At 45.5% G+C, this 27,747-nt stretch overlaps 2 protein-coding genes across 7 annotated transcripts in view; one reads left to right on the top strand and one right to left on the bottom strand.

The window, feature by feature from the left end:
* acacb (acetyl-CoA carboxylase beta) overlaps nt 1–2,523 on the bottom strand; it is a 44,216-nt gene extending 41,693 nt beyond the window's left edge. For 3 of the 6 annotated variants that reach the window (XM_029762240.1, XM_029762244.1, XM_029762245.1), the window contains exon 1: nt 1,573–1,701. The gene's annotated coding sequence lies outside the window, so the exon portion shown is untranslated. Of the gene's footprint in view, nt 1–1,572; nt 1,702–1,731; nt 1,754–1,838; nt 2,048–2,440 lie in introns of those variants that run through there. The other 3 variants (XM_029762241.1, XM_029762242.1, XM_029762243.1) reach the window with 3 other exon arrangements.
* A 58-nt stretch (nt 2,524–2,581) lies between these two features.
* pole (polymerase (DNA directed), epsilon) lies at nt 2,582–27,286 on the top strand. The gene is made up of 47 exons (XM_029762249.1): nt 2,582–3,073; nt 3,681–3,816; nt 4,330–4,410; nt 4,508–4,552; nt 4,649–4,741; nt 5,135–5,289; nt 5,656–5,800; nt 6,017–6,097; nt 6,328–6,435; nt 7,172–7,282; nt 7,396–7,481; nt 7,640–7,759; nt 7,916–8,048; nt 8,356–8,469; nt 8,564–8,776; nt 8,873–8,980; nt 9,362–9,490; nt 9,647–9,749; nt 11,759–11,905; nt 12,014–12,159; nt 12,439–12,587; nt 12,784–12,876; nt 14,605–14,907; nt 15,986–16,181; nt 16,520–16,734; nt 16,888–16,990; nt 17,165–17,245; nt 17,504–17,626; nt 17,714–18,142; nt 18,486–18,629; nt 18,887–19,027; nt 19,377–19,530; nt 19,799–19,905; nt 20,086–20,262; nt 20,588–20,811; nt 21,057–21,277; nt 22,393–22,597; nt 22,794–22,967; nt 23,259–23,384; nt 23,941–24,073; nt 24,230–24,428; nt 24,573–24,704; nt 25,022–25,215; nt 25,505–25,705; nt 26,130–26,255; nt 26,503–26,592; nt 26,691–27,286. Exons 1-47 carry the CDS (start codon nt 3,006–3,008, stop codon nt 26,808–26,810), a joined length of 6,882 nt encoding a protein of 2,293 aa, XP_029618109.1. The 5' UTR covers nt 2,582–3,005; the 3' UTR covers nt 26,811–27,286.
* The last annotated feature ends 461 nt before the right edge of the window (nt 27,287–27,747 follow it).

The raw sequence follows: 27,747 nt of genomic DNA, 5'->3' as shown, positions 1-27,747 counted from the left end.
TGCTCCTATACCTTTCCACTTCACAATAAGAGCACTTACAGTTGACCAGGGCAGCTCTATCAGGGCAGAACATTTACGAACTGACTTGTTGGAAAGGTGGCATCCTACGACCGTGCCACATTGAAAGTCACTGAGCTCTCCAGTAAGGCCATTCTACGGGCAATGTTTGTCTATGGAGATTCCATAGCTGTCATCGATTTCATACACCTGTCAGCAACGGGTATGGCTGAAATAGCCGAATCCACTAATTTGAAGGGGTGTCCACATACTTTTGTATATATAGTGTACCTTGTAGAAAATCAGATATACAATCTGAATAGATTAGCCTTTCTCTCAATGCTTTACCAACACTATAGAGAACTGACTATGTGGAGGTTGCCCCAACCACTGATCAAGGGTCAGTTATCTTCCTAGGTCTTTATCCTGCTAATTGTCAAGGTCAGGGAGTAACGTAATCTGATCCTAGTTCTGTGGTAAAGGGCAACTTCTACCTTATAATGAAAAGGACAGTCTAAAAGCACTAGACACAAATAGGCGGTAAAAAAACAAGCAGCCAAATATGCTGTCTTGACCGTGTACAAGGTAGCCTGTAAATTACTGTATAGTTAACCCAAATGGAATCATTTGCAGAAAAACCTTTTGCAGTGTTTTCAGTCACTAGGCTACATGGTACGAGGCAGGCAGGCTTTTCCTTCACTACTACCTTGTGACCAGTAAACAACCGGTCTCTGGCAGCTGAAGAGAGAGAACCGAGTGGGTTTAATTCACAAGTGGGTTTTATTCACATGAGCAGGCTGACAGCTGTCCTTGTCCCATATGGGTGAAAGGTCAGCAGTGAGGGAATGGAGTGGGGAGGGAGAGGGACAGACAAGTCATGTAAACAACAGTGGTATAGGATGAAGTACAGGGCGAAAGGGCCAAATGATACGTCACATAATAATAAATAAAAATCAGTAAAGCAAAGACAACCTTGCATTCCTACAAAAAGGCATACTCTTCTCTGCCAAGTTTGACCTTCAAAGTGAACAGGCTCCCGACTCAGAATGCTGGAGGGCCATTTCTAATATACTCTTTCTTGAGTAGGTTGTTAGGCGCTCAATGCTCTAAGTATGACCATGAAATAGTTGAATAAGTTTATCAAACATCAACTAGACTAGGTCAGAAGTGACACTCATCTCATCAATATTTCAGATGGGGTAGTCTACAAAAGTACTAACGTTAGGTATCTCGGACATTGATTACAGTAGACTATCAATCTCTGGATTTGGTGCAAAAAAAAACATTTTTCAGGGCCAATTCTACACAATCACACAGAAATGTGGATGGATAATCCTGGATCTCAGGCCTAGGCTTCATGTCGCATTAAGTTGAAACTCCCCAATGCTAAAATAGGCAACAATATATAGTAAACATTACTAACCAAACTGGGTATTGACTAGTTATATGGAAGCAAGAATAGCCTGGCTAGCTAGCAATCTACACTCTTTACAGCGTTTTTGAGAGCCAACTATTGTCCGATGACTAAGGTTAGTTCAGTACTGTAGCTAGTTAACTAATTAGTTGTAGGCTTACCTCTACCGTACATTGTAGCCTTATTGGGCGTGGTGATGCTTACAATTGTGATGTCGACTAGCCACACGCGTGCAACAGATAAACCGTTTACCGATTCGGAACCAAACGGAAGCAAAACAGAGAAACTGGAACGACCGAACGAAACAGGGCGGGACCTACCTGAATTTGTCCAATTGAACCTCTCGTTTTTGTTACAAAACGTTTTTCGTTTAGAGTAAACAGTGTCAAAGAGTACACATTTATATCTATCTACATCGCATGCTCACCTTGGCATGATTCATGTATTCGACAAGAGTATATGTATTTCTCGTTAGTGGGCTAACGTAATAAATCTGAGGTTCGGGGTCGCGATTGTTGGCATAGTTACTGAGGGGATTAGATTATCGTTCAAATCACGAGCCATAGACGGCGACGGCTCGACATAATCGAATCCGCAACATGTTAGCTCGCTCTGTGGTGTTGTGCTGCTAAAAATAGTTTTGGTTTCTCGCTAAAATAATCCGTTTTTCATTAGTGACTAAATTAAATCCTTGTAGCTATTATGCATAACACTATTGCCATCAATCAATGATACATCCTTATTCTAAAGGGGCAGATGTCTGAAGTTGTCTACATCTAGTATTGCCTGGATGAAATGCATGGATTTGATGAGATTTCACTACCTGTAAAATATTTATTTTTTTTAAAACAGGGCTGCGTTCATTACATAAACACGTAATAGAACAAGGAGTGCTGTACTGAACGACCACTTGTAAAGCAGGGAGGGGTTCAGTTGTGGTTTAAAAATGCACCTTTGCCCTTTAAAAAAAGACCCCAATCATTGCTCAAGCCAAACCCCCAGCACATCCACCGAATGGAATAAACGTACCTCAGTCTGTTCAAGAACGTTTTTGGTGGGGAAATGTGTCGTCCAGTAACGTAGCAAACGTCCAAGCGAACTGAACGAACCCGAGTTGCTACGTTTCAAAGGGGCGAGGAGAGGGAAGGGCTTGCCAAGTACCATCCCAAAGGCGGGGCATCCGCAGAGACGTCGACGTGACCACTCCCGACACATTCTCGCGGCAACAGGAGAGAACGCGCCAAATTCTGACTTGCATAGAACAACACAGGCATCTGTCAAAGCCTGCTAGGCTAGCTATCTAATGAGAATTTGAACGACAAAAGTTTTAAGGTTTTCAGTTGGGTGTACAAGAGAGAAGTTATTTGCCATGTGACAACCGTTTGCAAATGTTAGCGAGCAGTTGTATATTTTGTGTTTTCAACACAGTCAGCAGTTTTGCGTGGCAACTAACGACGTTAGCTAACAGTTATCTAGCTAACGTTAGCTGTACCTATCACTTGCGAGGTGGATTTGCATATCTCTCACAAACTACTTTTCACTGAATGCAAGTTACCTTTTTTTGGGCCACGTTACCTACAGAATCCCGTCCAAGATGGTTTTACAAAACAGTGGACGGTACAAGTCAGAGAGAGGACAAGGGGGTGACCAGGACAATCAACAGTAAGTCACTGCCTGAAATGGCTGCATGCAAGTTTCAATTCACATGTCAACAAAACATCTCTGCTTAGCAGGGCTGGGGTTAAGCCCAATATTAGACCTTTGATTAATTACTTACTTAAAGAGACAAGATCTAAGGGCATTCTATGGCGACAGCGTGTGAGTCTGTACTATATATATATATATTTAATTAATTAATTAATTGGTACTTGATAGCTAGTTTCAGAGAGCGGGACATGCTGCTGAAGTTACACTCATAACATTGTAGACGGTTCTGACTGGAGAATCGCTGAGCAATGAACAATAAACTATTACATCCCTTTTTTAGATGCTAGGCTGGGGTCCATTTGAAATGGTGGTACTCAGTTCCCGAAGTAAACTTAAATAACAATTCCAAATTTGAAAAAAACATTTAATGACTTCTCAAATAACTTAGGAGTAGAAGTTATGTTGAATTAAAATCCCTTCCTGAGTTGACTGCCTTCAAATCGAAATGACCCCAGCCCTGCTGCGTGGCTAAATGAATAGTTAATTACACATTTGCAAAACAGTCACACTGTTGTGTACATCATGTAGCGGTATTTCTGATGTTATGTATTCTCCTCCATAGGGATGACCGGTCATCCATGTCGGCTGCTATCCGGCTGGAGCGCAGCCAGTTCACCGACGAGATGGACTCCCGCTTCGGGTTCGAGAGGATGAAGGACCCAGGAGAGAAGACTGGCTGGCTCATCAACATGCACCCTGTAGGTCAATCACACAGACCAGAGTGGGCTCTGGAAAGCACATGATCAGGATGCCCTTAAGTTGGACCTGCTGTCATTTAGCTTCATGTGTTTTATGTGCTATTTTTATGTTAGTTTTATTTGTATATATTTGTTTAACCTTTATTTAACTAGGCAAGTCAGTTAAGAACAAATTCTTATTTACAATGATGGCCTACCGGGGAACGTTCTGCCACTGCCTTGTTAAGGGGCAGAACAACAGATTTGTACCTTGTCAGCTCGGGGATTCGATCCACCAACCTTTCGGTTACTGGCCCAACGCTCTAACCACTGCCGCCCCAAAATTGGGGATTGCATCGTGGAAGACTCTTTCTTAGGCCTACATAGACAAACAAGGGCATTGTCCTGATGACACAGTATTTATAATACAAGTCTTGTTCTTGTGCCGGAATTGAAGAAATGTTTTAGCAAGGCTTGATCACCTCATCTTAATGTGCCTATTGTCAATATCTAATCCTCCTGTTCCCATCTCAGACAGAAATTCTGGACGATGACAAACGGATGGTCAGCGCTGTGGACTATTATTTCATCCAGGAAGATGGCAGCAGGTTCAAGGTGAGGATCTGACCACCTGATATAAACACTAGTGCAAGACTGATCACAATGGCGATGTTCAATCTCATCCTTCTGTTTCACTTTCCTTTTGTTATAGGTACCCCTCCCCTTTAAGCCCTATTTCTACATAGCCACTAAAAAGGTAAGTCAGGGATGACCAGGTACTCGTTTTAAAATGAACAGGCTTAATTACTTCTCATATGATTGACAACGTCGACCACCTGTGTGTCCCATCCAGAACTGTGAGAGAGAAGTCATCTCATTCTTGTCCAAGAAGTTCCAAGGGAAGGTGGCGAAGCTGGAGATGCTCCCTAAGGAGGACCTGGATCTGGTGAGAAACCAAACCATAGCCCATTTAGAAATGGATAAGTCGAGGAATAATGGACGTATACAGTCTAGACCGGCCCCGCACGTGCATTATCATTTTGTCTCTCTCCACCAGACGTGATCGTGACACGCATGTTAAGTACCAAAATCATGTGTGAATCAATTCTATTAATTTCAGGGCAGGTTGAAACACATATACCACTTTGGCTAATGGCTAATACCGGCAGATTCAGTCTGTTACGCTGCAGCAGGACGTCTCTAGCGTAAACACACTGGGGTTTATTTAATAAAACGTGATGACGTCAACAACGTCCACGCCAGCTCAGACATTGACCTCTGGGAGATGGCATCCAGTATTACTGTAGGATAAACATGTCGACATATGTTTTCTCCATAGCCCAATCACCTGGTGGGACTAAAGAGGAGCTACGTCAAGCTTTCATTCAACACTGTGGATGACCTCATGAAGGTCAAACGGGAGATCTCGCCGGCGGTGCGCAAGAACCGGGAGAGGGAGAAGTCCAACGATACCTACACCTCAATGTTATCAAGGTACAGTGTCTCGCAGACCGACAGTTTGATTTTGATAAACATTTTATTTTACAGCCCTATTGCCACTTTTTTAATCCAGTATTTAATGTGAAAATACTTGGTAAAATGTTGTACTTTCTGGTAATCATTTGAAAGACTTTAAGAGTTAATAACTTTGTGGTAAAAATTGTTACCTCCTGATATTTGTTACAATATAGTAATTCTTGGGTATTCATTACGGTGATACCGTGTAGTTTCTCGGTAAATACCTCACAGGCTGTGAAATAAAGTGTTACTGTGATGTGGAGTGCGGTAGTACAGTATCATCTTGAAATTCTACTCTTCTGGGTCTTTCTATACGTTTTTGACGAGCTCTCTGCTCATCAGTGCGTTGGCAGGAGGCAGTGTCTCGGCAGCAGATGAAGATGGCATGTCCAAGAAAACCTCTGACCAGATGGACAACATAGTGGACATGAGAGAGTACGACGTGCCTTACCACGTGCGCCTGTCCATCGACCTTAAGATCCACGTGGTAAGGGCCTTTGATGTTCCTGCTTGGCCAATGGATAGCCCGGGCTCCCAGATCCTTTTTGTGTTATCTCGCCACAATGACCATTGGAGTTGGCCAGACAGAACAAACCGATCTGGGACCAGGCTAGGCAGTGGATGCTCTGTGGAATGATGGGCTTTCTCTCCCCAGTAATCCCCTATGAAGACTTACCGTTCACATTCTTTGTTTCTTCCCTAGGCTCACTGGTACAACGTTCGGTACAGGGGTAGTGCATACCCTCCAGAGATCATACTGAGAAGCGACCTGGTGGAACGACCAGTAAGAACATGTTTTTTATTTTTTTAACTTATGTCGATGGCCATCTATCTGATGTTTTAAACTGATTTCCAGTTGTTTGGGATTTTCATTGTGCCGTCCAGGTTTCTTGTTGTCAAGATACCATGGTCTTTCTCTATCTTCATTTTTCTAATTTAATTGACCTAACTCACAATCTGACTAACAGTCCCAGCGGTGTTTCTAGTTGTGATTTTTGTTTCCCTGTTTCTCAGGACCCAGTTGTGCTGGCCTTTGACATAGAGACCACCAAGCTTCCTCTGAAATTCCCTGATGCAGAAACGGACCAGATTATGATGATATCCTACATGATCGACGGACAGGTATGTTGGACCAGCCTGGTCTCAGGATTTGGCAAGACATTACAAACCGCAATCTTCAGGGATGCAAACTAGTCACCTATTGGCTAAATTTGACAGTAACACTTTGAGTGAGGGGGATTGTTCCATTTTTTACTCAATGAACGTTATTTTTGCACACATGTAGCCTTGTGCACTTGATCGATGTCTACTATAGTGGCCACTATAATAGAGCAAAACTAGAATGTCTGTTTGTTTCATTATATTTCTACTTAAAGATGTTTTTTTCCCTAAGTGCAATATTTAGATGTGTGGTCACAAGTGTTCTATTGTAAACGCTGTCATGGCTAACTGCAATATTAGCGTATTGTTTTTTCTTCTCATTTGCAGTAAAGTTGGATTTCTTTCTTACATTTTTTTTAGCTGTGAGTTAGGTTCGCATGAACCACTTTTTATATTACACACAGAGACTGATCATGTAGATCATATTCTTTGTTGTTTAATTAGGTAAGAGCTGCATTTCCACCTAGCAGGGATTTTTTTGCATGTTTCAGTGCCAAAAAAAAAAGTGTCACCTTTTTGGGCCCTCAGTAGTTTGCATCCCTCTATCTTAGTTGGCGTTAACAACGACAATAGGAGTTGGCTGTACAGCACAAAAGCACAATCCGATCTACTGTGAGGATGTCCCATTTTCAGTCCTAATCTGAATTTCCTGTCTGCTCCTTTAACTGATGTCTTAACTGTTCATGATTCCTGTCAGGGCTACCTGATCACAAACCGAGAGATTGTCTCTGAGGACATTGAGGACTTTGAGTTCACCCCTAAGCCAGAGTACGAGGGACCCTTCACTGTATTCAATGAGCCTGACGAGGTAAGGAGGGGAGCATCAATAACGAAAGACAAGTAAACGCCTACGGGCATACCTAAATACGTACAATATAAAGACATACATACTTGATGACATGCTGTGTTCTGTGCTTGTAGGCGGGTCTCATTCAGCGATGGTTCGAGCACGTTCAAGAAACCAAGCCCGAAATCTTTGTCACCTACAACGGAGACTTTTTCGATTGGTGAGTCGGTCTGGGGGACAGATCAACCAATCAACTCTTTGATCAACTAAACTTAGTTTGGTTTACTGTGCTCAACTGCCCCCCCCGCCCACCCCCTTGCCTCATCACTCTCCCCTCATCCTTCTCTCTTTCCCTCTTCCACTTCTCTCCTCCAAAAGGCCCTTTGTGGAGACCAGGGCTGCCCACCACGGCCTGAACATGTACAGAGAGATTGGCTTCCAGAAGGACAACCAGGGCGAGTACAGGGCTAGCCAGGCCATCCACATGGACGCCTTTAGGTAAGGGCCACCATGCATCTCATAATAGGGTACCTCGCTATCTGTGTGGTGTTGTACCTACACAAATAATGATACGCGCACACTAACACAAACTGACTAACCCGTGTGTGTGTGTGTGTGTGTGTGTGTGTGTGTGTGTGTGTGTGTGCGCGCCAGGTGGGTAAAGCGTGACAGCTACCTGCCGGTGGGCAGTCACAACCTGAAGGCGGCGGCCAAGGCCAAGCTGGGCTATGACCCAGTGGAGCTGGACCCCGAGGAGATGTGCCGCATGGCCACAGAGGAGTCACAGGTCAGCTGGTGCATTCTGGGAGACACAAACACAGGCACCGCTTTTAGAAGTGGTGAGAGAGGTCCTATCTCAATGTCTTTCTCTGAGTCCTGATATCCGATCTCCTCGCCGCTTTCTCAATCGTATTGGAGAAGGTCCAAGGTCCCTCCCCTTCTCGAGCCTCATTCTCCAGTGTATTTTGAGAAGGAGGCGTGTAGAGAGGTTGCAAGGAATGGAGGAAAGGTGAATTGAGAGCGAGTCCAAGTTGTGGGTGTACATGTGATGCAGGTTGGTTGTCTGACTGGTTTTCTCATGGCTGTGTCCCCAGACTCTGGCCACTTACTCTGTGTCGGATGCCGTGGCCACGTATTACCTTTACATGAAGTACGTCCACCCCTTCATCTTTGCTCTTTGCACCATCATCCCTATGGAGCCGGATGAGGTTTGTCTCTTATCAGTTTGTCAGTTGAAACATGGACAATGGGGTGGTGGGATTGGACTATTGCTCACTGGTGTGTGTGTGGTTGTGTGTGCAGGTGCTGCGTAAGGGTTCGGGGACCCTGTGTGAGGCGCTGCTCATGGTGCAGGCCTACCATGCCAACATCGTCTTCCCCAACAAGCAGGAGCAGGTGTTCAACAAGCTGACAGACGATGGCCACGTCATGGACTCTGAGACCTACGTGGGGGGTCACGTGGAGGCCCTGGAGTCCGGCGTGTTCCGCAGCGACATCCCCTGCCGCTTCAAAATGGTATGGCGCTGCTCGGCCCCAGTCCGTTATTTGCCTGTGTAGGTATTTAGTTTACGTGTTTTGTTGACACGGTTTTCTTTCTGGTGTGTTGGACAGAATCCGGCGGCATTCGACTTCCTGCTTCAGCGGGTGGAGGAAACGCTGCGTCACGCCATCGAGGAGGAGGAGAAGATTCCCCTGGAGCAAGTCACCAACTTCAACGAGGTTTGATTTGATTTAAAATACAGTACATAAAGAAGCCACACCAGGCCAACCAATACATGTACCAAAATTGCCGAGGATTATATAGACAAAAAGTCAGACTTGTTTCCATTGTGGTCCGCCCATTATCATGCCATCAACCTACGTCTCCTTACATTTAAAAACGGTGACATCTATAGCGTTACCAACTTCTCTTGATGTACAATCTCGGGCCACAAAACACCATCCACTTTCTTATTGTCAAAGTAAAAATGTTCCCCTAAAGAAAGGGGAAAGTTTGAATTGACCCCCATAGTGTTTGTGTAAATGGAAAATAAATGATTTCTCTTTTCTCCGCAATGAAATGCTGTACTTTCCATGAATCATCATCTGCCCTGTGTGCAGGTGTGTGACGAGATCAAGAAGAAGCTCATCTCTTTGAAGGAGGTCCCCAACAGGATCGAGTGTCCCCTCATCTACCATCTGGACGTGGCGGCCATGTACCCCAACATCATCCTCACCAACCGCCTGCAGGTAAACTACACCGCGGTGTGCATGTGCGCGCGTGTCAAAAATGGATACCCCCTGTTCAATGTCGAATGCTCCCTTTATTGCATGCAACATTTCGAAGGACTTGGTCTGGCAACGCTCCAGAAAGTGACACTGTTCTGTTCCCTTTCTCTTCCTCAGCCCTCTGCTATGGTTGACGAGGCCACGTGTGCTGCCTGCGATTTCAACAAGCCGGGGGCCAACTGTCAGAGGAAGATGAGCTGGCAATGGAGGGGGGAGATCAGTAAGTTTCTGTAGTGTGTGTTGCGGAGGTCAGTTCTTTTTAGACTGACTTCTGTTTTCTGCTGCTGTACCAGTGTCACCCGAAGCCCTTGCTTCGCTTTAGAGACAGTCTTTCAGAGATGTAACTTGTCACAATGGTATGGCATTGGCTGAAGCTCAATGTTAAATTCAAATCTACCTACCATTGTATCCAAGCCAATATGACACCAATGTCGATGAAAATTTGCAAATCAAGTTGATTTGGGGCGACAGGTAGCCTAGTGGTTAGAGCGTTGGGCCAGTAACTGAAAGGTTAACCCAATGTTCCTAGGCCGTCATTGTAAATAAGAATTTGTTCTTAACTGGCTTGCCTAGTTAAATAAAAAAATTGGAGGTACACTACAAACCTTTCATCATTAGCTGTCCGGTCGTTACCAAGAACCACATACCATAATTTTAACAAGGTAGTTTTCAGAATTTGTTTTTGCACCCACCTAGCTCAAATTCCAGTTGTCGGATTAAAACGTTTGACATAAAACATTTGACATAAAACATGTTGGATTGACTAAGTTTGTAGGTGCAATAGTTTCTTACATTTTTATAATTTATCGCTCTCGCATGCCCATTTCTGTCCATTTAAGAACCAACGATGTGCTTCCTTTTTGAAGCATTTCCGACAATGCTAACATTTTTCATGTCGACCAATTAGATGGCTAGCTAGCCTTACCTAGCTAACGTTTGCTTGTGTACCCAAAGTACAACAGCTAGCCTCTGTAACTAGTTAACACCAGTCGTCTGAAAGATGGCTAACAGTTAACTAACAAACAGGAAAAAATATATTTTGTTATGGAAGGTTTTTACACAAATTACTTAAGCCTTTAGCAGCTAGCTGTTTGAGAAGGTTTGAATCCTAAGCAACCTTCGTACATATTGTTGGAAGTACAATAGACCAACATAGCTACTGTAGTAGGTCAAAGCGGTGTGCTGGAAAACCTTGGTAGAGCATGGGTGGAGTAGGCATTTTGGTGCTCCATGTGAATTTCTTCTCTTTTGGGGGGTGGCTTCAGACCTACAATTGCCTACTTCTCACTTAAAACAGTTTTTTGTTTTTAATGGTAATTAGGGCTGGGCAATATGGCTATGAATTGTCCATAAATCTATTTAGTTGTTTTAAATAAGCTTTTTGTACAATTGAAATACACTGCATTTAAAACGTTCAAGCAATAATCAAATGAATTCAGGCTAAATATAAGCCTTCCACAACCATAAAACCCACTAATAATTTTATTATTTTATCAAAATAGTTTAACCTGCTTTTTTTTTTCAATAATCATGTATCTGGCTTCCAACTCAGTCTATGAAAATGCAATTTTTGTTCCAAATTTAACCAGAACCGTGCATACTGCACATTCACTAATAATGCATGACTTCTAGCAGCAGCCATTATAGAAAATCAATTCAAGTCTCATTTAAGTGTCTCAAGCACAAGCCCACGTGCTAGTGAGTAGCCAGCTAATCTCTATATTTCAAGTTTAGCCAACTTGGATCCATTTGCTAGCTAGTAAGGTAGAACAGTTGAATTGTCATGAGGACACCCTTCTGTCTGTCTCCAACGGTTTGAACAGCGTGCTAGCCTGTCCACTTTGTTCAGATGTTGAAATCAGGTGGCCTATCTTCAGTGTCCATATAACCGATTTCTGTTGGACCAACCCTCAAATGCAAATAGCAAGTTGAAACCAACCGCTTGTCAGAGAGGAAGAAGTGATCTCTCATCTTTGTTGTTGTGAGTGGCAGGGGAGGGGCTTTGTGTGCGTGCATGCGAGTAAATGGGAAGGGGCACGCAGCACAGGAGACGAGACCAAAAGACAACAAGCGGACATAGACGCTCATAAAAAATACAATTATTATTGAAATACAAGCATTTGGATTATCGTGTTCAAAATGAATTAGAATTAATTCAATATATTGCTCTAATTGTAATTGCCTCTTTCTTCCCTTCCCGCTCACCTGCTTGCTCCGCCCTATCTGCAGTGCCGGCCAGCCGCAGTGAGTTCCATCGCATCCAGCAGCAGCTGGAATCAGAGAAGTTTCCTCCGCTCTTCCCTAACGGCAGGCCGCGGGCCTTCCATGAGCTCAACCTGGAGGAGCAGGCCCGCCACGAGAAGAAACGCCTGGGCGGTGAGCGAGGGAGAAATCTTTTTAGATTGGCACAGAAGTTGTCAGTGAGTTACTGTTGTGCGTTTCACTTAACTTCATGACATTCGCGCGCTGTCTGTTCTGTCCCAGACTACTGCAGGAGGGCCTATAAGAAGGTCCGCCAGACCAAGCTGGAGGAGCGGGTCACCACCATCTGCCAGAGAGAGAACTCCTTCTACGTGGACACTGTGCGAGCCTTCAGAGACCGCCGCTACGAGTTTAAGGGACTGCACAAGGTACTTGCCAAAGAGCTACCATACCTATTTACTCTTCTCCCACTAGAAACTAGCCCCCAAGATGTCATGCATACAACTCAAGGTGTGCATTTCACATGGGGAGGAATACCATTTTTACACTAGTGCCAACCCGAACCGTGCGTTGCTGTCTCTGATCTTTGTTGTTGTTGTCGCTACATTCTCTTCTTTCTTTCTTTTAGCATGATTCCAGCGACTATGCCTGTCCATAGCGTGTTAAGTGTTTACCTCTCTCCTCTCCCGTCCTCTGTGGTACTGCAGGTGTGGAAGAAGAAACTGTCTGCAGCCCAGGAAAGTGGTGACGCTGCCCTGGTGAAGCGCTGTAAGAACATGGAGATCCTCTACGATTCTCTCCAGCTCGCCCACAAGTGCATCCTCAACTCCTTCTATGGCTACGTCATGAGGAAAGGGTAGGTGCAGCTGCAGCGTCCCCCTCCCAGAGAAGAATATTTACTTATATATATATATATATATATATATATATATATATATATATAGAGAGAGAGAGATCATCATCATCTGGGCTGTATTCAGTAGGTAGAAAACGTTTTTGCAACCTGTTGACAGTGCTGCTGTGTTTGTGTGGTTGCCATGTCTTTCCGCTAGGGCCCGCTGGTACTCCATGGAGATGGCTGGCATAGTGTGCTACACCGGAGCCAACATCATCACCCAGGCCAGAGAGCTCGTGGAACAGATCGGGTAACTTAATAATGTCCATCCTCTTACAGAAGGCCTCTTAATGCTTTCTTTTTTTTAGCGCTCATGTTATGGAGATTTGCCTTTTTAGAGAGACCTGTGTGTAGTGCTGGGTAGCTCACGGATCATGCATGAACAGCACTCTGTTTCACCGTGTCAGTACATGGCATGGTATGGTCACTGGTATTTTTTTATTGTTACAGTGACTAACTTTGCCAATGTAGCGAATCTTTGGGGCGAATATTATATACTGAACAAAAATATAAACCCAACATGTAAAGTGTTGGTCCCATGTTTCATGAGCTGAAATAAAAGATCCCAGAAATTGTCCATGTGCACAAAAAGCTTATTTCTCTCACATTTGTTTATATTTCTGTTAGTGAGCAGTTCTCATTTGCCAAGACAATCCATCCACCTGACAGGTGTGGCATATCAAGAAGCCAATTAAACAGCATGATCAGTACACAGGTGCACCTTGTGCTGGGGACACTTAAAGGCCTCTCTAAAATGTGCAGTTTTGTCACACAACACAATGCCACAGATGTCTCAAGTTTTGAGGGAGCGTGCAATTGGCATGCTGACTGCAGGAATGTCCACCAGAGTTGTTGCCAGAGAATTGAATGTTTAATTTCTCTACTATAAGCCGCCTTCAACATCATTTTAGAGAATTTGGCAGTACGTTCAACCGGCCTGACAACCGCAGACCACATGTACGGCGTCGTGTGGGCGAGCGGTTTGCTGAAATCAATGTTGTGAACAGAGTTCTCCATGGTGGCGGTGGGGTTATGGTATGGGCAGGCATAAGTTACAGACAACAAACACAATAGCATTTTATCGATGGCAATTTGAATGCACATGAATACCGTGACGAGATCCTGAGGCCCATTGTCGTGCCATTCATCCACCACCATCGCATGTTTCAGCACGATAATGCACAGCCCCATGTCGTGAGGATCTGTGCGCAAATGTCCCAGTTCTTCCATGTCCTGCATACTCACCAGACATGTCACCCATGTTTGGGATGCTCTGGATCGACGTGTATGACAGCCTGTTCCAGTTCCCGCCAATATCCAGCAACTTCACACAGCCATTGAAGAGTGGGACAACATTCCACAGGCCACAATCAACAGCGTGATCAACTCTATGAAAAGGAGATGTCACTCTGCATGAGGCAAATGGTGGTCCCACAAGATACTGACTGGTTTTCTGATCTACGCCCCTACCTTTCTTTTTTTTTGAAGGCATCTGTGACCAACAGATGAATATCTGTATTCCCAGTCTTGTGAAATCCATAGATTAGGGCCTAATGAATTTATTTCAATTGACTGATTTCCTCATATGAACTGTAACTCGGTAAAATCTTTGAAATTGTTGCATTTTGTGTTTTCTATTTTAGTTCGGTTTTCTGCCCTACCAAGCAAAAAGGCAGTAACTGCTCATTTGGTCGAAAATGAGTTAATGTCATTGTTGCTACATTAAATACATGCATAATCATGTGGACAAGTATCCTGCCTGTATTGTGTTTTGGAGAAAAATGAGGGTCATGTTGGCGGTAACTGCATAAAGTTACTGTGAAACCAAGGTAAATAAAAGCAATGGTTCTCAGTTCCACGCTATGAGCACTTACTGCCTTTTTGCTTGGTAGGGAAGTATAGTACCCCCCAATATATTTTCTGTTTTCGATGCCAACTCAACCACTTACGTTACTGTGTTATATCTGTGGCACTACAGGAGGCCTCTGGAGCTGGACACTGATGGCATCTGGTGCGTCCTGCCCAACACCTTCCCCGAGAACTTTGTGGTGAAGACGAGCAACGAGAAGAAGCCCAAGGTGACCATCTCCTACCCGGGCGCCATGCTCAACATCATGGTGAAGGAAGGCTTCACCAACAACCAGTACCAGGAGCTGGTGGACCCTGCCTCGCTGACCTACGAGACGCGGGCGGAAAACAGCATCTTCTTCGAGGTGGACGGGCCCTACCTGGCCATGATCCTGCCCGCCTCCAAAGAGGAGGGAAAGAAACTGAAGAAAAGGTACATACAAGCGAATCTGTAAATACAGGCGATGGGGGAAAAATATGGAGAATGATGGTTCTCCTTTCTTGGTGGCCATTTGGCATCATTTATCCAAATCAAATTGAATTAGTCACATGCTTTGTGAACAACAGGTGTAGACTAACATTGAAATGCTTACTTACAGACCCTTCCCAACAATCAGAGTGAGAGAATCCAGCCAATGACATTGATAATAACATTGATTACAACATTCTCCTGATAATAACACGATTACAACATTCTCCTGATAATAACACTGATTACAACATTCTCCTGATAATAACACTGATTACAACATTCTCCTGATTACAACATTCTCCTGATAATAACACTGATTACAACATTCTCCTGATAATAACACTGACTACAACATTCTCCTGATAATAACATCGACCACAACATTCTCCTGATAATAACACTGATTACAACATTCTCCTGATTACAACATTCTCCTGATAATAACACTGATTACAACATTCTCCTGATAATAACACGATTACAACATTCTCTTGATAATAACACTGATTTCAACATTCTCCTGATAATAACACTGATTACAACATTCTCCTGATGATAACACCGATTACAGCCTTCTCTTGATAATAACACTGATTACAACATTCTCCTGATAATAACACTGATTACAACATTCTCCTGATTACAACATTCTCCTGATAATAACACTGATTACAACATTCTCCTGATGATAACACCGACTACAACATTCTCCTGATGATAACACCGACTACAACATTCTCCTGATGATAACACCGACTACAACATTCTCCTGATAATAACATCGACCACAACATTCTCCTGATAATAACACTGATTACAACATTCTCCTGATAATAACACGATTACAACATTCTCCTGATAATAACACTGATTACAACATTCTCCTGATGATAACACTGACTACAACATTCTCCTGATGATAACACTGATTACAACATTCTCCTGACGATAACACCGACTACAACATTCTCCTGATAATAACACTGATTACAACATTCTCCTGATAATAACACCCATTACAACATTGTCCCGTGTCCAGGTACGCCGTGTTCAACGAGGACGGCTCTCTGGCCGAGCTGAAGGGCTTCGAGGTGAAGAGGCGAGGCGAGCTGCAGCTCATTAAGATCTTCCAGTCGTCCGTGTTCGAGGCCTTCCTCAAAGGCACCACTCTAGAGGAGGTCTATGACTCGGTGGCCAAGGTGGCCGACTACTGGCTCGACGTGCTCTACAGCAAGGTAACGTGTTTGTTTCCCGGCGTGCGTGCGTGCGTGTGTGATAGCGTTACATTTTAATAGTTGTTGTTGTTCATTCATCCATGTATTAAAAGAGCGATCCAACCTGGGCCGTTGTAACAATATTCCCCATCTCTGCTTGCATGTTGAAAGCTACATCAGCCGGACCACGTTCAGTCGGGAAAAACGTTGTGGAAAGTTGCAGATTGTCAATAGTAGAGAGCTGACGGGATTCCTCGTTGTAGGCGGGGCTACATGTCAGAGGGCGTGTTTGTTCGACGTAATCTATATCTGAAAGTTCTACTATGCTGTGTCCTGACGGGATTTTGTATTTTGCCCAGGCTGCCAACATGCCGGACGCGGAGCTGTTTGAGCTCATCTCGGAGAACCGCTCCATGTCGCGGAAGCTGGAGGACTATGGCGAGCAGAAGTCCAACACCATCAGCACGGCCAAGCGGCTGGCCGAGTTCCTGGGTGACCAGATGGTGAAGGACGCCGGGCTGAGCTGCCGCTACATCATCTCCCGCAAGCCAGAGGGCACGCCGGTCACAGAGAGGTGAGGCGGACCGACCCACACTCACTACCACCGACTGACAGTCATGGCTCCTCACTTCACATTTAGTCTTCAGCTCATTTTAGCGTAGTGTCTCTTAATGCTAATGACGACAGTGGAGAAGTGTTAATTCGTCTGTTTCTGTCTGTGTGACAGGGCCATCCCCCTGGCCATCTTCCAAGCTGAAGCCAGTGTTAAGAAACACTTCCTGCGCAAGTGGCTGAAGATGCCCAGCCTCCACGACCTGGACATCCGCTCCGTAAGTCTCTGGGCGATTTTCACTTCATCGCCCTTCCATATTGGCGCACTTCAATACAGCGATACAAAGACTGTTGATGTACTGCATGAGCGATTTTTATAAGAGCGACGCTATTCTTACAGCGTTTTAGCTCAGTCACAGCTACTAACGAGTTTAGCCATGGACTCTCTCCAGATCCTTGACTGGAGCTACTACATTGAGAGATTGGGTAGTGCCATCCAGAAAATCATCACCATCCCAGCAGCCCTGCAACAGGTGAACCCACAGCAGCTCTGATCCGTGGCTCTGTGGTGAAGTTGCCCCTAGGTGTAGATCTAGGATCAGCTCGCCCTCCCCAAATCCTAACCTTGCCCATTTAGTGGGGGGGGGGGGGGGTGCAAAACTGATCCGAGACCAGTACCTAGGTGCAACTTCACCCTACTCCTGATCCATGTGGGACTAGATTCTTTCAGGTTGTACCTGCTCCGTGCTCGCTGCTCACCCAATCTGGTCCCGTTGTGATCCGGGCTGTAGGTGAAGAACCCCGTGCCCAGAGTGCGCCACCCGGATTGGCTCCACAAGAAGCTGCTGGAGAAGAACGACATCTACAAGCAGAAGAAGATCAGCGAGCTGTTCACCAGCGAGGGCAAGAGACAGGTACACCCGCCTTGCCAACGGTAGCGGCGACACGCACAGAAAGACGCACACTCACGCCACTCCCCCTCTCTTGCCTCCCCCTCTCAGGTGGCCCATCATGCCCTGGAGGCAGGGCAGGCGGCTGACATTGAGGACTTTGGGATGCCTGCCCGACCCTTGCAGCCGGCCATACTGATCAGCACGAAGCGCAAGCGGGTGTCGCAAGGAGAGAACAGCCAGGCCGTGGAGTCCCAGGAGATGGAGCTCACCCAGTCCTGGCGGGAGATCCTCGGCCCGCCACCACCCTCGGGGGAAACACAGGAGGCGCGCCTGGTGTGGCTGCGCTACCACAAGAAGAAGTGGGAGCTGCAGCTGCGGCAGAGGAAGGAGCGCCGGAAGCGCCGGCGCCTGCAGGACGGCGAGGTCCAGGCCATGGGGGGAGGGGTGATCCGGGACGCGGGTCCCGCCACAGGCCTGGGTAGCTTCCTCCGCCGCACGGCGCGCAGTATCCTGGACATGCCCTGGCAGATCGTACAGGTGGGTTAGGTTGGTCCCAGGGGGTCAAATAATATTTAGTTAGGCCGGTTTCCGGGACACAGATCAAGCCTAGTGCTGAACTAAAAAGCATGCTGCTGCTCAATAAAGAATCTGTTTAAAGTTTTTGTACAGGACTAGGCTTAAACTGTGTCCATATTGACTAAAACTCCAAATACCATTGTTTTGTTTCAGAACAGTTCATGGGAACTGTACAGAGCAAAAGGAAGACACACTGTATATATCTTGTGAATGCTCCTCTCTGGCCACGCTCCAAAATGCTTAAACCCAGCTGTCTGTGTGTGTGTGACTGGATGTCCTGTCCTCTCCTCTCTCTCTACCCCAGATTGCAGAGACCAGTCACCCTGGGCTGTATAAGCTGTGGGCTGTGATTGGCAGTGACCTGCACTGCATGAAGCTCAACATCCCACGGGTGTTCTACGTCAACCAGAAGGTCCCCAAGCAGGAGGAGGGAGCCACATACAGGAAGGTACATGTTAGTCTCATGAGAGACGGGTTGATTAATAGATCGGTGACCACCTCCCTCCGCTGACTGCTCAAGCCGTCCGTCTAATCTTGAATGATATGTCGTCGGTTTTAAATTGCCTGGCCTTTTTTTTTTTTTTTTGGTGTTGCTTTAAAGCTCGTTGAGGTTATTTTTGTATTGAAAAGCACTCTAAAAGTTCAATTTCTCATTATTAGTGTTATTATTTGATGACTGAGCACTCTGGTTTTTGTTTTGTGCAGGTGAACCGTCTTCTGCCGCGCTCCAACATCGTCTACTACCTGTACCAGTACTCTGTCCCTGAGGACATGTACCAGGAGCACATCAACGAGATCAACGCTGACCTCTCTGCCCCAGACATAGAGGGGGTCTACGAGACACAGGTACCTACGGGTTAGGATAGGACAAGGTCGTGTTCCTCCTGGATGTGTACAAGAAGCTGTTAGTGGGGTTAAGGGATTGTACTTTATTGCCAAATCCAGTGTTGTGTGTCTTGGTTAGCATGTTAACATTGCATAGTTAGGGAAATATAATCGATGGCTGTATTTTGAGTATTAGTCTCTCTGTGTGTGTGTGTGTGTGTGTGTGTGTGTAGTACAAGTAAAAAAAAAAATGAAATAACACAAAACGTTTTAAAACAAGTTCGCAAAATAAAAGTCCAGGTAGCCCCTGCATGTTTTTAATCTGTTTTTATTTTGTTTGGTGCCTAATGAACAACTCTCTTTCCCCCAGGTCCCTCTGCTGTTCCGGGCCCTGGTACAGCTGGGCTGTATGTGCATGGTCAACAAGCAGTTGGTCCGGGACCTGGGCGGCCGGGAGGCTGAGACGTACGACCTGGAGCACCTGGAGATGAGGTCCCTGGCCCAGTTCAGCTACCTGGAGCCTGGTAGGACTAGCTCCCACTGGCACTGCAGATTCCCTTCACTGTTTCTCTACTGTTTCTCAATGTGTCGTCCATATATTTCATATCTATTTGTAATCTTCCTTTACCTGTCTTTTTTTTAAAGTTATTGTGTGACTGACTTGACATTTACTATGATGTAAATCAACCTAAACCTGGCATTTCTTCCATTTGGAGCCTAATGAATACGACCCCTTATATGGAACGTGACGACGGGAGCGTTGAATCAGTATCGTTGTGTTGTCTTCCCCAGGGAGCGTCCGACACATCTACCTTTACCACCACAGCCAGGGCCACAAAGCCCTGTTCGGCCTGTTCATCCCCTCACAGCGCAAGGCCAGCATCTTTGTCCTGGACACGGTAAGACCACACCTCATCTACTCTACCCAAACACCCTACACATCAGATTTCCCCTTAAAATAGTTGCCCTTGTAATGCTTCATTACACAAATGTGATGCGAGAGTGATTTTTAAGTAATTTCCTAGGAAATTGTTGAAGGAAAAAAAGACATCCAAGTCCCCTTCGTCTTCCTACCTTAGGTTCGCAGTAACCAGATGCCCAACCTGAACACCCTGTATGGGGCAGAGCGTACAGCCCTGCTGGAGAAGACCAGCGAAGAGCTCCTGCCCCCTGAGAAACACACCTTTGAGGTGCGGGCAGAGAACGACGTGAAGGCCATCCACCGAGCCCTGCAGCGCATACTGCTCAACTACAAGGTACCTCCATCCACTGCACCCCTCTCACCTGCATGGTTCTGCCACTATATTGCTCTCTCTGGCTTGTTCTCGGATGTGTTGCTTTGTTTAGGCCTTCTCTCTCTAAAGTTTTCAAATTTGCTATTGAAGGTGTAAGGTTGTATGCTTGTCACAGATCAATAGCATAGAGCAGTGTCGTTTTGCAACTGAAAACGTAAATGAGCATTTCTTATTGGACAAGTGCAGGTTGTCCCTCTGTGTTTCAGTCCATTTTCTTCCGTTTGGTGCATAATGAACACAGCCCTGGTAACACTATTGACCGTTGTCCTTCTCTCGCTGTATTCAGGGGGAGCGCCGCGGGCCCACCCTGATCGCAGTGCAGTCCAACTGGGAGCTGCGGCGGCTGGCGGCGGGCATGCCGGTGCTGGAGGAGTTCCCGGTGGTGCCGGTGCATATGGTGGACGAGATCAGCTACAACGTGCTGGACTGGCAGCGCCACGGTGCCCGCCGCATGGTCCGCCACTACCTCAACCTGGACAGCTGCCTGTCGCAGGCTTTTGACATGGCCAGGTAGGTAACACAGCACTAGACTAGGTCTGTCTGCTGGCTCTGTACACCTAGAACAGTCTAAATAACACAACTGGAATAAGTACCCTGGTGGGTTTTTTTTCCCATAATTTTTTATTATATACAAATATAATCTTCACACTTTACATATTTAGTCTGGGGTTTCATTTGTGTAGTATCATTGTGACCTTTTCTGCTCGTTTTGTGCTACGGTCGCTTACTGTTCCCTCTCCTCCATCCCACCTCAGATACTACCACTTGCCGGTGGGGAACCTGCCCCACGACGTGTCCATCTTTGGTTCTGACCTGTTCCTGGCCAGGCACCTGAGGAAGCACAACCACCTGCTGTGGCTGTCCCCCACCGCCAGGCCTGACCTGGGGGGCAAGGAGGCCGACGACAGCAGGCTGGTGATGGAGGCTGACGACAGGGGCTCCATGGAGATCAACGCTCAGGGCTGCTACTCAACAGGTAGCCAGCCTTACTCATTCACACACACCGTATAAACAAACAGTCAAATCATGATACATTTACACATTATGCTTGATAACAATAAATAAAAAATACATGAATACACAGTTGCTTCCCCTTAGTGAAATAGTTTTTCTTGTGCCAAGTAAGACAACTGAGATGTCTTTGATTCAAGAAAAAATGTCTATTTCATCCATCATATCCAGGGGATGCAAGACTTGATATTTTGATGTGCAACATTTTAAATATGACCCAGAATTAGCACATTTCTTTTGGCTCTTTTTATAGATGAATTTGTCAACCCCAGAAATTGTGCAAACTGGCGTAGGCTACATCATTCACCACCAGAGGAAGTGTGAATCCAAAACCACGTAGCTAGATTGCGTTAATTATGATTTTGTTGCTCGATAGCTATGTCATTAATGAATGTCCTACTCAAACTTTCCAGCTCCTAGGCGTAGCCTGCTTGATGTGATCACTGCGAATGCCACGCTCCGTGTGCACACCGAAACCGTACTGCTTAGCCAACTGCCGTTGTAAAGTGGTGCCGTTTGCTCGATATTGAGAGTTGGGAAATAGATGACACGCGCACAGAAAGCTGAGACTCTCTCCCATCTTTAACCAAAACGACAGTAGTTGTAATTGCATTTTGAAAGGTTGCACAACGTCAACGAAGTGGGTGATGGAGTGGCTCACTCACACAGCATCGAGACCGAAGACAGGCAGATACTTTCAGATGTTGTCATAGCAGGAATCCATATCATTCACATTACTGATGACCAAATAATGGTTTTAGAATTTTTTAAAAAATCTGCAGGAAACTTGTGTAGCATAATCACAAAAAAATAACTGACAAATGCAAAATTGTAGAAAGAGATATGAAAAATGATGGTGCCTGTAATTTTTGGGTTTATCATCCCCGCTCTAACACAAACATTATGGACAACACTGACACAGTGAAGTAGCCCCAACCATTTTCTTGTAGTTAGGAATTAATCAGCTGTACATAGCAACCGGTGATGCGGTACATTTAAAACAACTTAATTGGAACAAAAGGAAATACGCTTTCAACTAGGTTTCAAACTGCTTTTCCGTGTCGTTCTACTGTGTTTCAGTGTGTGTGGAGCTGGACCTGCAGAGTTTGGCTGTGAACACCATCCTGCAGTCGCAGCATGTCAACGACATGGAGGGAGGAGCCAGCCTGGGCGTCAGCTTTGACGTCATCCAGCAGGCCTCGCTGGAGGAAATGATGTCGGGGAACCAGGGAGCCAGTGCCGTGGCCAGCTACGACGAGACCGCCCTCTGCTCCAACACCTTCAGGTGACTGCTTCGTGATAACATGCAACCACTGCCGCCGACACCTCGAAACACCCCAGATCCCTCAAGCGACCCGTTTCGGCTCTAAACTAAAGAAGGCTGATTTTTACAAACATTTCCATGCACTGTAGCCCAGCACAGGTTAAAATAATGTACTTTATATCAACTTTGATTTGATTGGCTGTATGTCTGCGAGCAGGATCCTGAAGAGCATGGTGGTTGGCTGGGTGCGGGAGATCACGCGGTACCACAACGTCTACGCCGACAACCAGGTGATGCACTTCTACCGCTGGCTGCGCTCGCCCAGCTCGCTGCTTTACGACCCGGCGCTGCACCGCACCCTACACAACATGATGAAGAAGGTATTCCTCCAGTAAGTGACACTGCCCAACGCACACAACCCTACTTGGCCCTTGGTTGTTTCCGTTGGAGTCAACTAGACATTTCAAATGCAGCTTTATCTGGGGGGGGGGAATAAAAGGTTAAACATGATCAGAATTCTAATTGTTCGTATCGTTTTATGTGATTGGACGCAAAACAATTTTACTCGAATTGTATTCATTTATTCTAATTCTAAACGGTCTGTCATGTATTGAAAACGGCCGTTCCTTGAAAGACGGAAGGATCCCTTGACGTAATGGCTGTCTCTGCTCTCCTATCTCAGGCTGGTGGCAGAGTTCAAGCGGCTGGGCTCCACCGTGGTGTACGGGAACTTTAACCGCATCCTCCTTTGCACTAAGAAGCGGAGGATTGACGACGCCATCGGCTACGTGGAGTACATCACCAACAGGTTGGTTAGCTAACCTAACCATAGGGCAGGCCCAGCATCGTCCCTGGTTGGGGGAGGGTTGGTTAGCTAATCTACCCGTAGGGCAGGCCCAGCGTCGTCCCTGGTTAGGGGAGGGTTTGGCCGTCGTTGTAAAATAAGAATTTTGTTCTTAACTGACTTGCCTAGTTAAGTAAAATGAAGGTTAAATGTACTACAATGCCTCTATACAAGTACTTTTGTCATTTTATAACGTATCAATATGCTGTCTATCAAAGCCGGAGAAAACAATATTATTGACCTAATAAACAAACGATGGTCGTAAATCAGTGATGCGTGGTTAGCGAGTGAGTGCAAGCCCTGTTTAGTTTGTTCTTTTAATAAATTCAGAGCTAGTTCGCGTGGGGTGAAGGTTCGTGGAAATTAGTCGTCACCTTTTTTGGATTTCATGCAGCCAAGCATACCGTCACCCTGTGGGATCAAGCACTAACCATCAATTAGTAGGCAAGGTTTTATTTTATGAGCAATTTTATTTTTTTCAACTTCTTCTGACTGAGGATTTTTTTTAAATCTTCCTTAGCATTCACTCGCGGGAAATCTTCCACTCCCTCTCCATCTCTTTCTCCCGCTGCTGGGAGTTCCTTATGTGGATGGATCTGGCCAACTATGGAGGAGTGAAGGGCAAACTGCCCTCCAGCGTCCTGTATGGAGAGGTACCTTCTAGTTCTGCTAAATATGTGTATGCGACCAGAACAATTTCATTTGATATTTAACGTGTGTGTGTGTGTTGTGTGTGTTTTTCCTATGTCTCATAACCAATGAAAATATTTGGGGTAGAACTGACACTCACTACCTACATTGGCTTTCAGAACGGGACAGCCCAGAAGAAGGGAAAGGAGGATGGCGAGGAGGAGGGCAGCGAGGACGAGGAGGAAGCTGACGAGGAGGAGGAGGATGGAGCCGGAGAAGTGGATGAGGTGGAGGAGCTGATCGAAAGCAGCTGGAACATCATGCAGTATCTGCCTCAGACCGCCTCCTGTCAGAAATACTTCCTCATGATCATCTCCGGTAGGCCAGCGCATTATCGCAAGCATCATTAGCATAGCACGTGTAAAGTGTTTGATCCAGAATGAAGTTGGAGGGGGTCCGTGGGCACAGCTCCCTGATTTCCTGTACTCGTCTGTCCTTTACCATGTCTCTGTTTCCTCTCAGCCTATATTGCTGCCATCTACCACAGCATGCGGGAGGAGCTAAGACGCAATGCCCCGGGAGCCACGCCCATTAAGAGGCGGGGCGGAAGCCAGACTTCCCAGCAGGCAGCCGGAGATTCCACAGCACTTCCCGGTAAGTAACGAGAGAGCGGTACCACAACCGTACACAGACATAAACAAAGTTATTTTGGTGTGAAAACAGAGGAGTGACCACCACAGGCCCTTAGGTGATCTGGTTTGTGTCTAATCTCCAAATAGCGTTTAGATTGCTGTCCACCACTTACTTCCTGTGACTACTAGACAGCTACATTGTTCAATAGTCTCCCCTACCTGGCCTACACTGGAAAACCCAGCAATACCTGACTATTAGCCAGCTATAACCTTCAATAGTTTCCCCCCATATCCAGTCTAGCAGTCTACAGATGAAAATAAGTCGTCTCTCCTCCACAGGTATGATCTCCTTCTCTCAAGAGTATGTGTCCAGCGAGCTGACCCAGAACTTCTTCACCATCACCCAGAAGATCCAAAAGAAGGTGACGGGCACCCGGAGCGTGACCCAGCCCTCGGAAATGTTCCCTGTCCTGCCTGGCTCCCACCTGCCTCTCAGCAACCCAGCTCTGGAATTTATCAAATACGTCTGCCAGGTCAGTGACTGGGATCCAGGGTCATATTTATTAGTGCACACCGAAGCAAAGCATTTTTGCAACGGAGAAAGTTTTGCAATGAAAAATGTGAATTTCTTATTGGGTAAGTTCAGGCAGTCCCTCCCAGTTTCAGCCCGTTTGCTTCCGTTTTGTGCCTAGTGAATACACGCCAGAGTTGTATTCATTAGTGCACACCATTTCAAAACATTTTGCAACGGAAAACAAAAATTTGCATTTCAGTTCTGTTTTCTTCCGTTTGGTGCCTAATGAACACAACCTTCCCCTGTAGGTCCTCTCCCTGGATGCCAACATAGTGAACCAGGTGAACAAGCTGAAGAGGGACCTGCTGCGTCTGGTAGACGTTGGTGAGTTCTCGGAGGAAGCCCAGTTCCGCGACCCCTGCAACTCTTACATCCTGCCCGAGGTCATCTGCCACCAATGCAACTTCTGCCGCGACCTCGATCTTTGCAAGGACCCCTCGGTGGCACAGGTCAGTGCCCCCCCTACAACTCATCCAGTCCATTGGAATGATGAAGTGCTTTTTACAGATGCTGAAAGTAGAGGTCGACCGATTTTATGATTTTTAAACACCGCTACCGATTTATTGGAGGACCCAAAAAGGCCGATACCGATTAATCCGCCGAATTGTTATTGTTATTATTTTTTATTTTTTTTATTATATATATATTTTGTATAATATATATGTAATAATGACAATTACAGCAATACTGAATGAACACTTTTATTTTAATATTATACATAAATAAAATCAATTTAGTCTCAAATAATGAAATATGTTCAATTTGGTTTAATGTGTGTGTGTGTGTGTGTGTGTGTGTGTGTGTGTGTGTGTGTGTGTGTGTGTGTGTGCTCCTTCGTGTTCACTATGTAAATCATCTGTTCTGTGCTCACAGGACGGCTCTGTTTTGCCCCAGTGGTTCTGCTCCAACTGCCAGACCCAGTATGAGACTGAGTCCATTGAGATGGCCCTGGTGGAGGCCTTGCAGAAGAAACTGATGAGCTACACTCTGCAGGACCTGGTGAGGAAACAACCCACACCTTCACATCTGACGCATCCTTTGGGATTCATATGACCTGGGTCGTGTTCATTAAGGAAAGCGGCAGAAAATGTTTTCAAAAGGAGAGGTCCAGGTAGTCCCTGCCTGTTTCTTCAGTTTAGCGCTAAATGAACACATCCCAGGTTCACTACTCAGTAACTACTGTTTTCAGGAATTGTGATCGTGTCTCACTGTGAAGTCCTAAAACGTGCCTTGTGTTCCATTGCAGGCGTGTGCCAAGTGTAAAGGAGTGAAGGAGGCCAACATGCCTCTTTACTGCACTTGTGCAGGAGACTTTGAACTCACCTTCCCCACCAAGGTTCGTGCTCCTCCAACCCATGTGTCCCTAGCCGTTATAAAGTTTATGAAACATTGTGTTTCTCGGATTTGTAAAGGTCTCCTCTTCTCCATCCACAGAGTTTCTCAGAGCAGATCAAAGTGTTCCGGAACATCGCCGCACACTACAACATGAACTTCCTGGAAGAGACCATTGACTGGCTACTGGTCATGAGTCCACAAATAAACCAGTCTAGATGATGAGCCACAATCTGAGTCGTCTGTGAGCTTAACTGGCTTTTGTGGCTGTATCTGGAGATCCTGTCAGTTACCAGGGTTGTGTTCATTAAAGCACACCGCAGGCTTTTTCTTATTGGACAAATTCACCCAGATGTCACTCGTGGAATGTTCACTGCTGGCGATATTTAAATGCAGAATGGGTTGAATGGACAGAATGGGAATATTGCTCACTTTGAGACAAACTAGCTTTGATGTGACAATAAATTATGGTAATGCATCTTTATTCCTTTATGCTTTTCTATACTGTAGCTGTAAAAACAACAAACGTGCATTTCTTGACCACCCAAGTACTGGAAATGTCTCCATGCGAAATTGTAGATATGGTGTTTTGACTTTGTATAGGAATGCTTATTGATGAGAAAAAATTATCGGCCTCTGGTCAAGTGTTTCATCTTGTCTTAATATTTTTGTCAATAAATATTTTTTTGTAATGAGTACACAATGGACAGTTTCTTTCAATGCACATTTTCTGAAGGCAAAGTTTGTGAGGAATCCTCTATCAGTCCGGTTTATCAGTTTCTGTTTACATGGACACATCTGAAATCCGGCTACCTGATGACGCTGATAAATGCAGAAAATCGGCACTCAAAATAAACCTCATACCACAGCGAACATGTTATCTTTTGGGAAGCATATTTTATTCTTAGTTCGGGCAAAGTTTGTGAACTACTTCGTATACATTCAGTTGTTCCGAACTCACTTCACTCACAGTAAAGAGGGAGGCTCGCTCGTCCGGTGCTGGCATATGCGCAGATCAAATATACCGCTGGAACGCCGATTTTTAAGGTGATTACATGTCCTAATTATTCAAAAGATTGCACAGAAAACCAGGTGTTATAATCGGCGTATGTTTATTTGATTTTGACCTTACGCCGATTTAAAATAAACAGTAAGGTGT

This window comes from Salmo trutta, chromosome 9 (genome assembly GCF_901001165.1).
Source record: "Salmo trutta chromosome 9, fSalTru1.1, whole genome shotgun sequence".
Classification (NCBI taxonomy): Eukaryota; Metazoa; Chordata; class Actinopteri; order Salmoniformes; family Salmonidae; genus Salmo; species Salmo trutta.
This window is presented reverse-complemented; position numbering and strand designations above follow the sequence as displayed.

What these genes read in the sequence shown, in the direction of transcription:
- pole (XM_029762249.1), top strand. Translation starts at nt 3,006, where the DNA reads ATGGTTTTACAAAACAGTGGACGGTACAAGTCAGAGAGAGGACAAGGG. An exon ending in CCAGCGAGGGCAAGAGACAG is followed by an intron (nt 17,627 to 17,713) that starts GTACACCCGCCT and finishes TCCCCCTCTCAG; the next exon opens with GTGGCCCATCATGCCCTGGA. An exon ending in GCATCTTTGTCCTGGACACG is followed by an intron (nt 19,906 to 20,085) that starts GTAAGACCACAC and finishes TTCCTACCTTAG; the next exon opens with GTTCGCAGTAACCAGATGCC.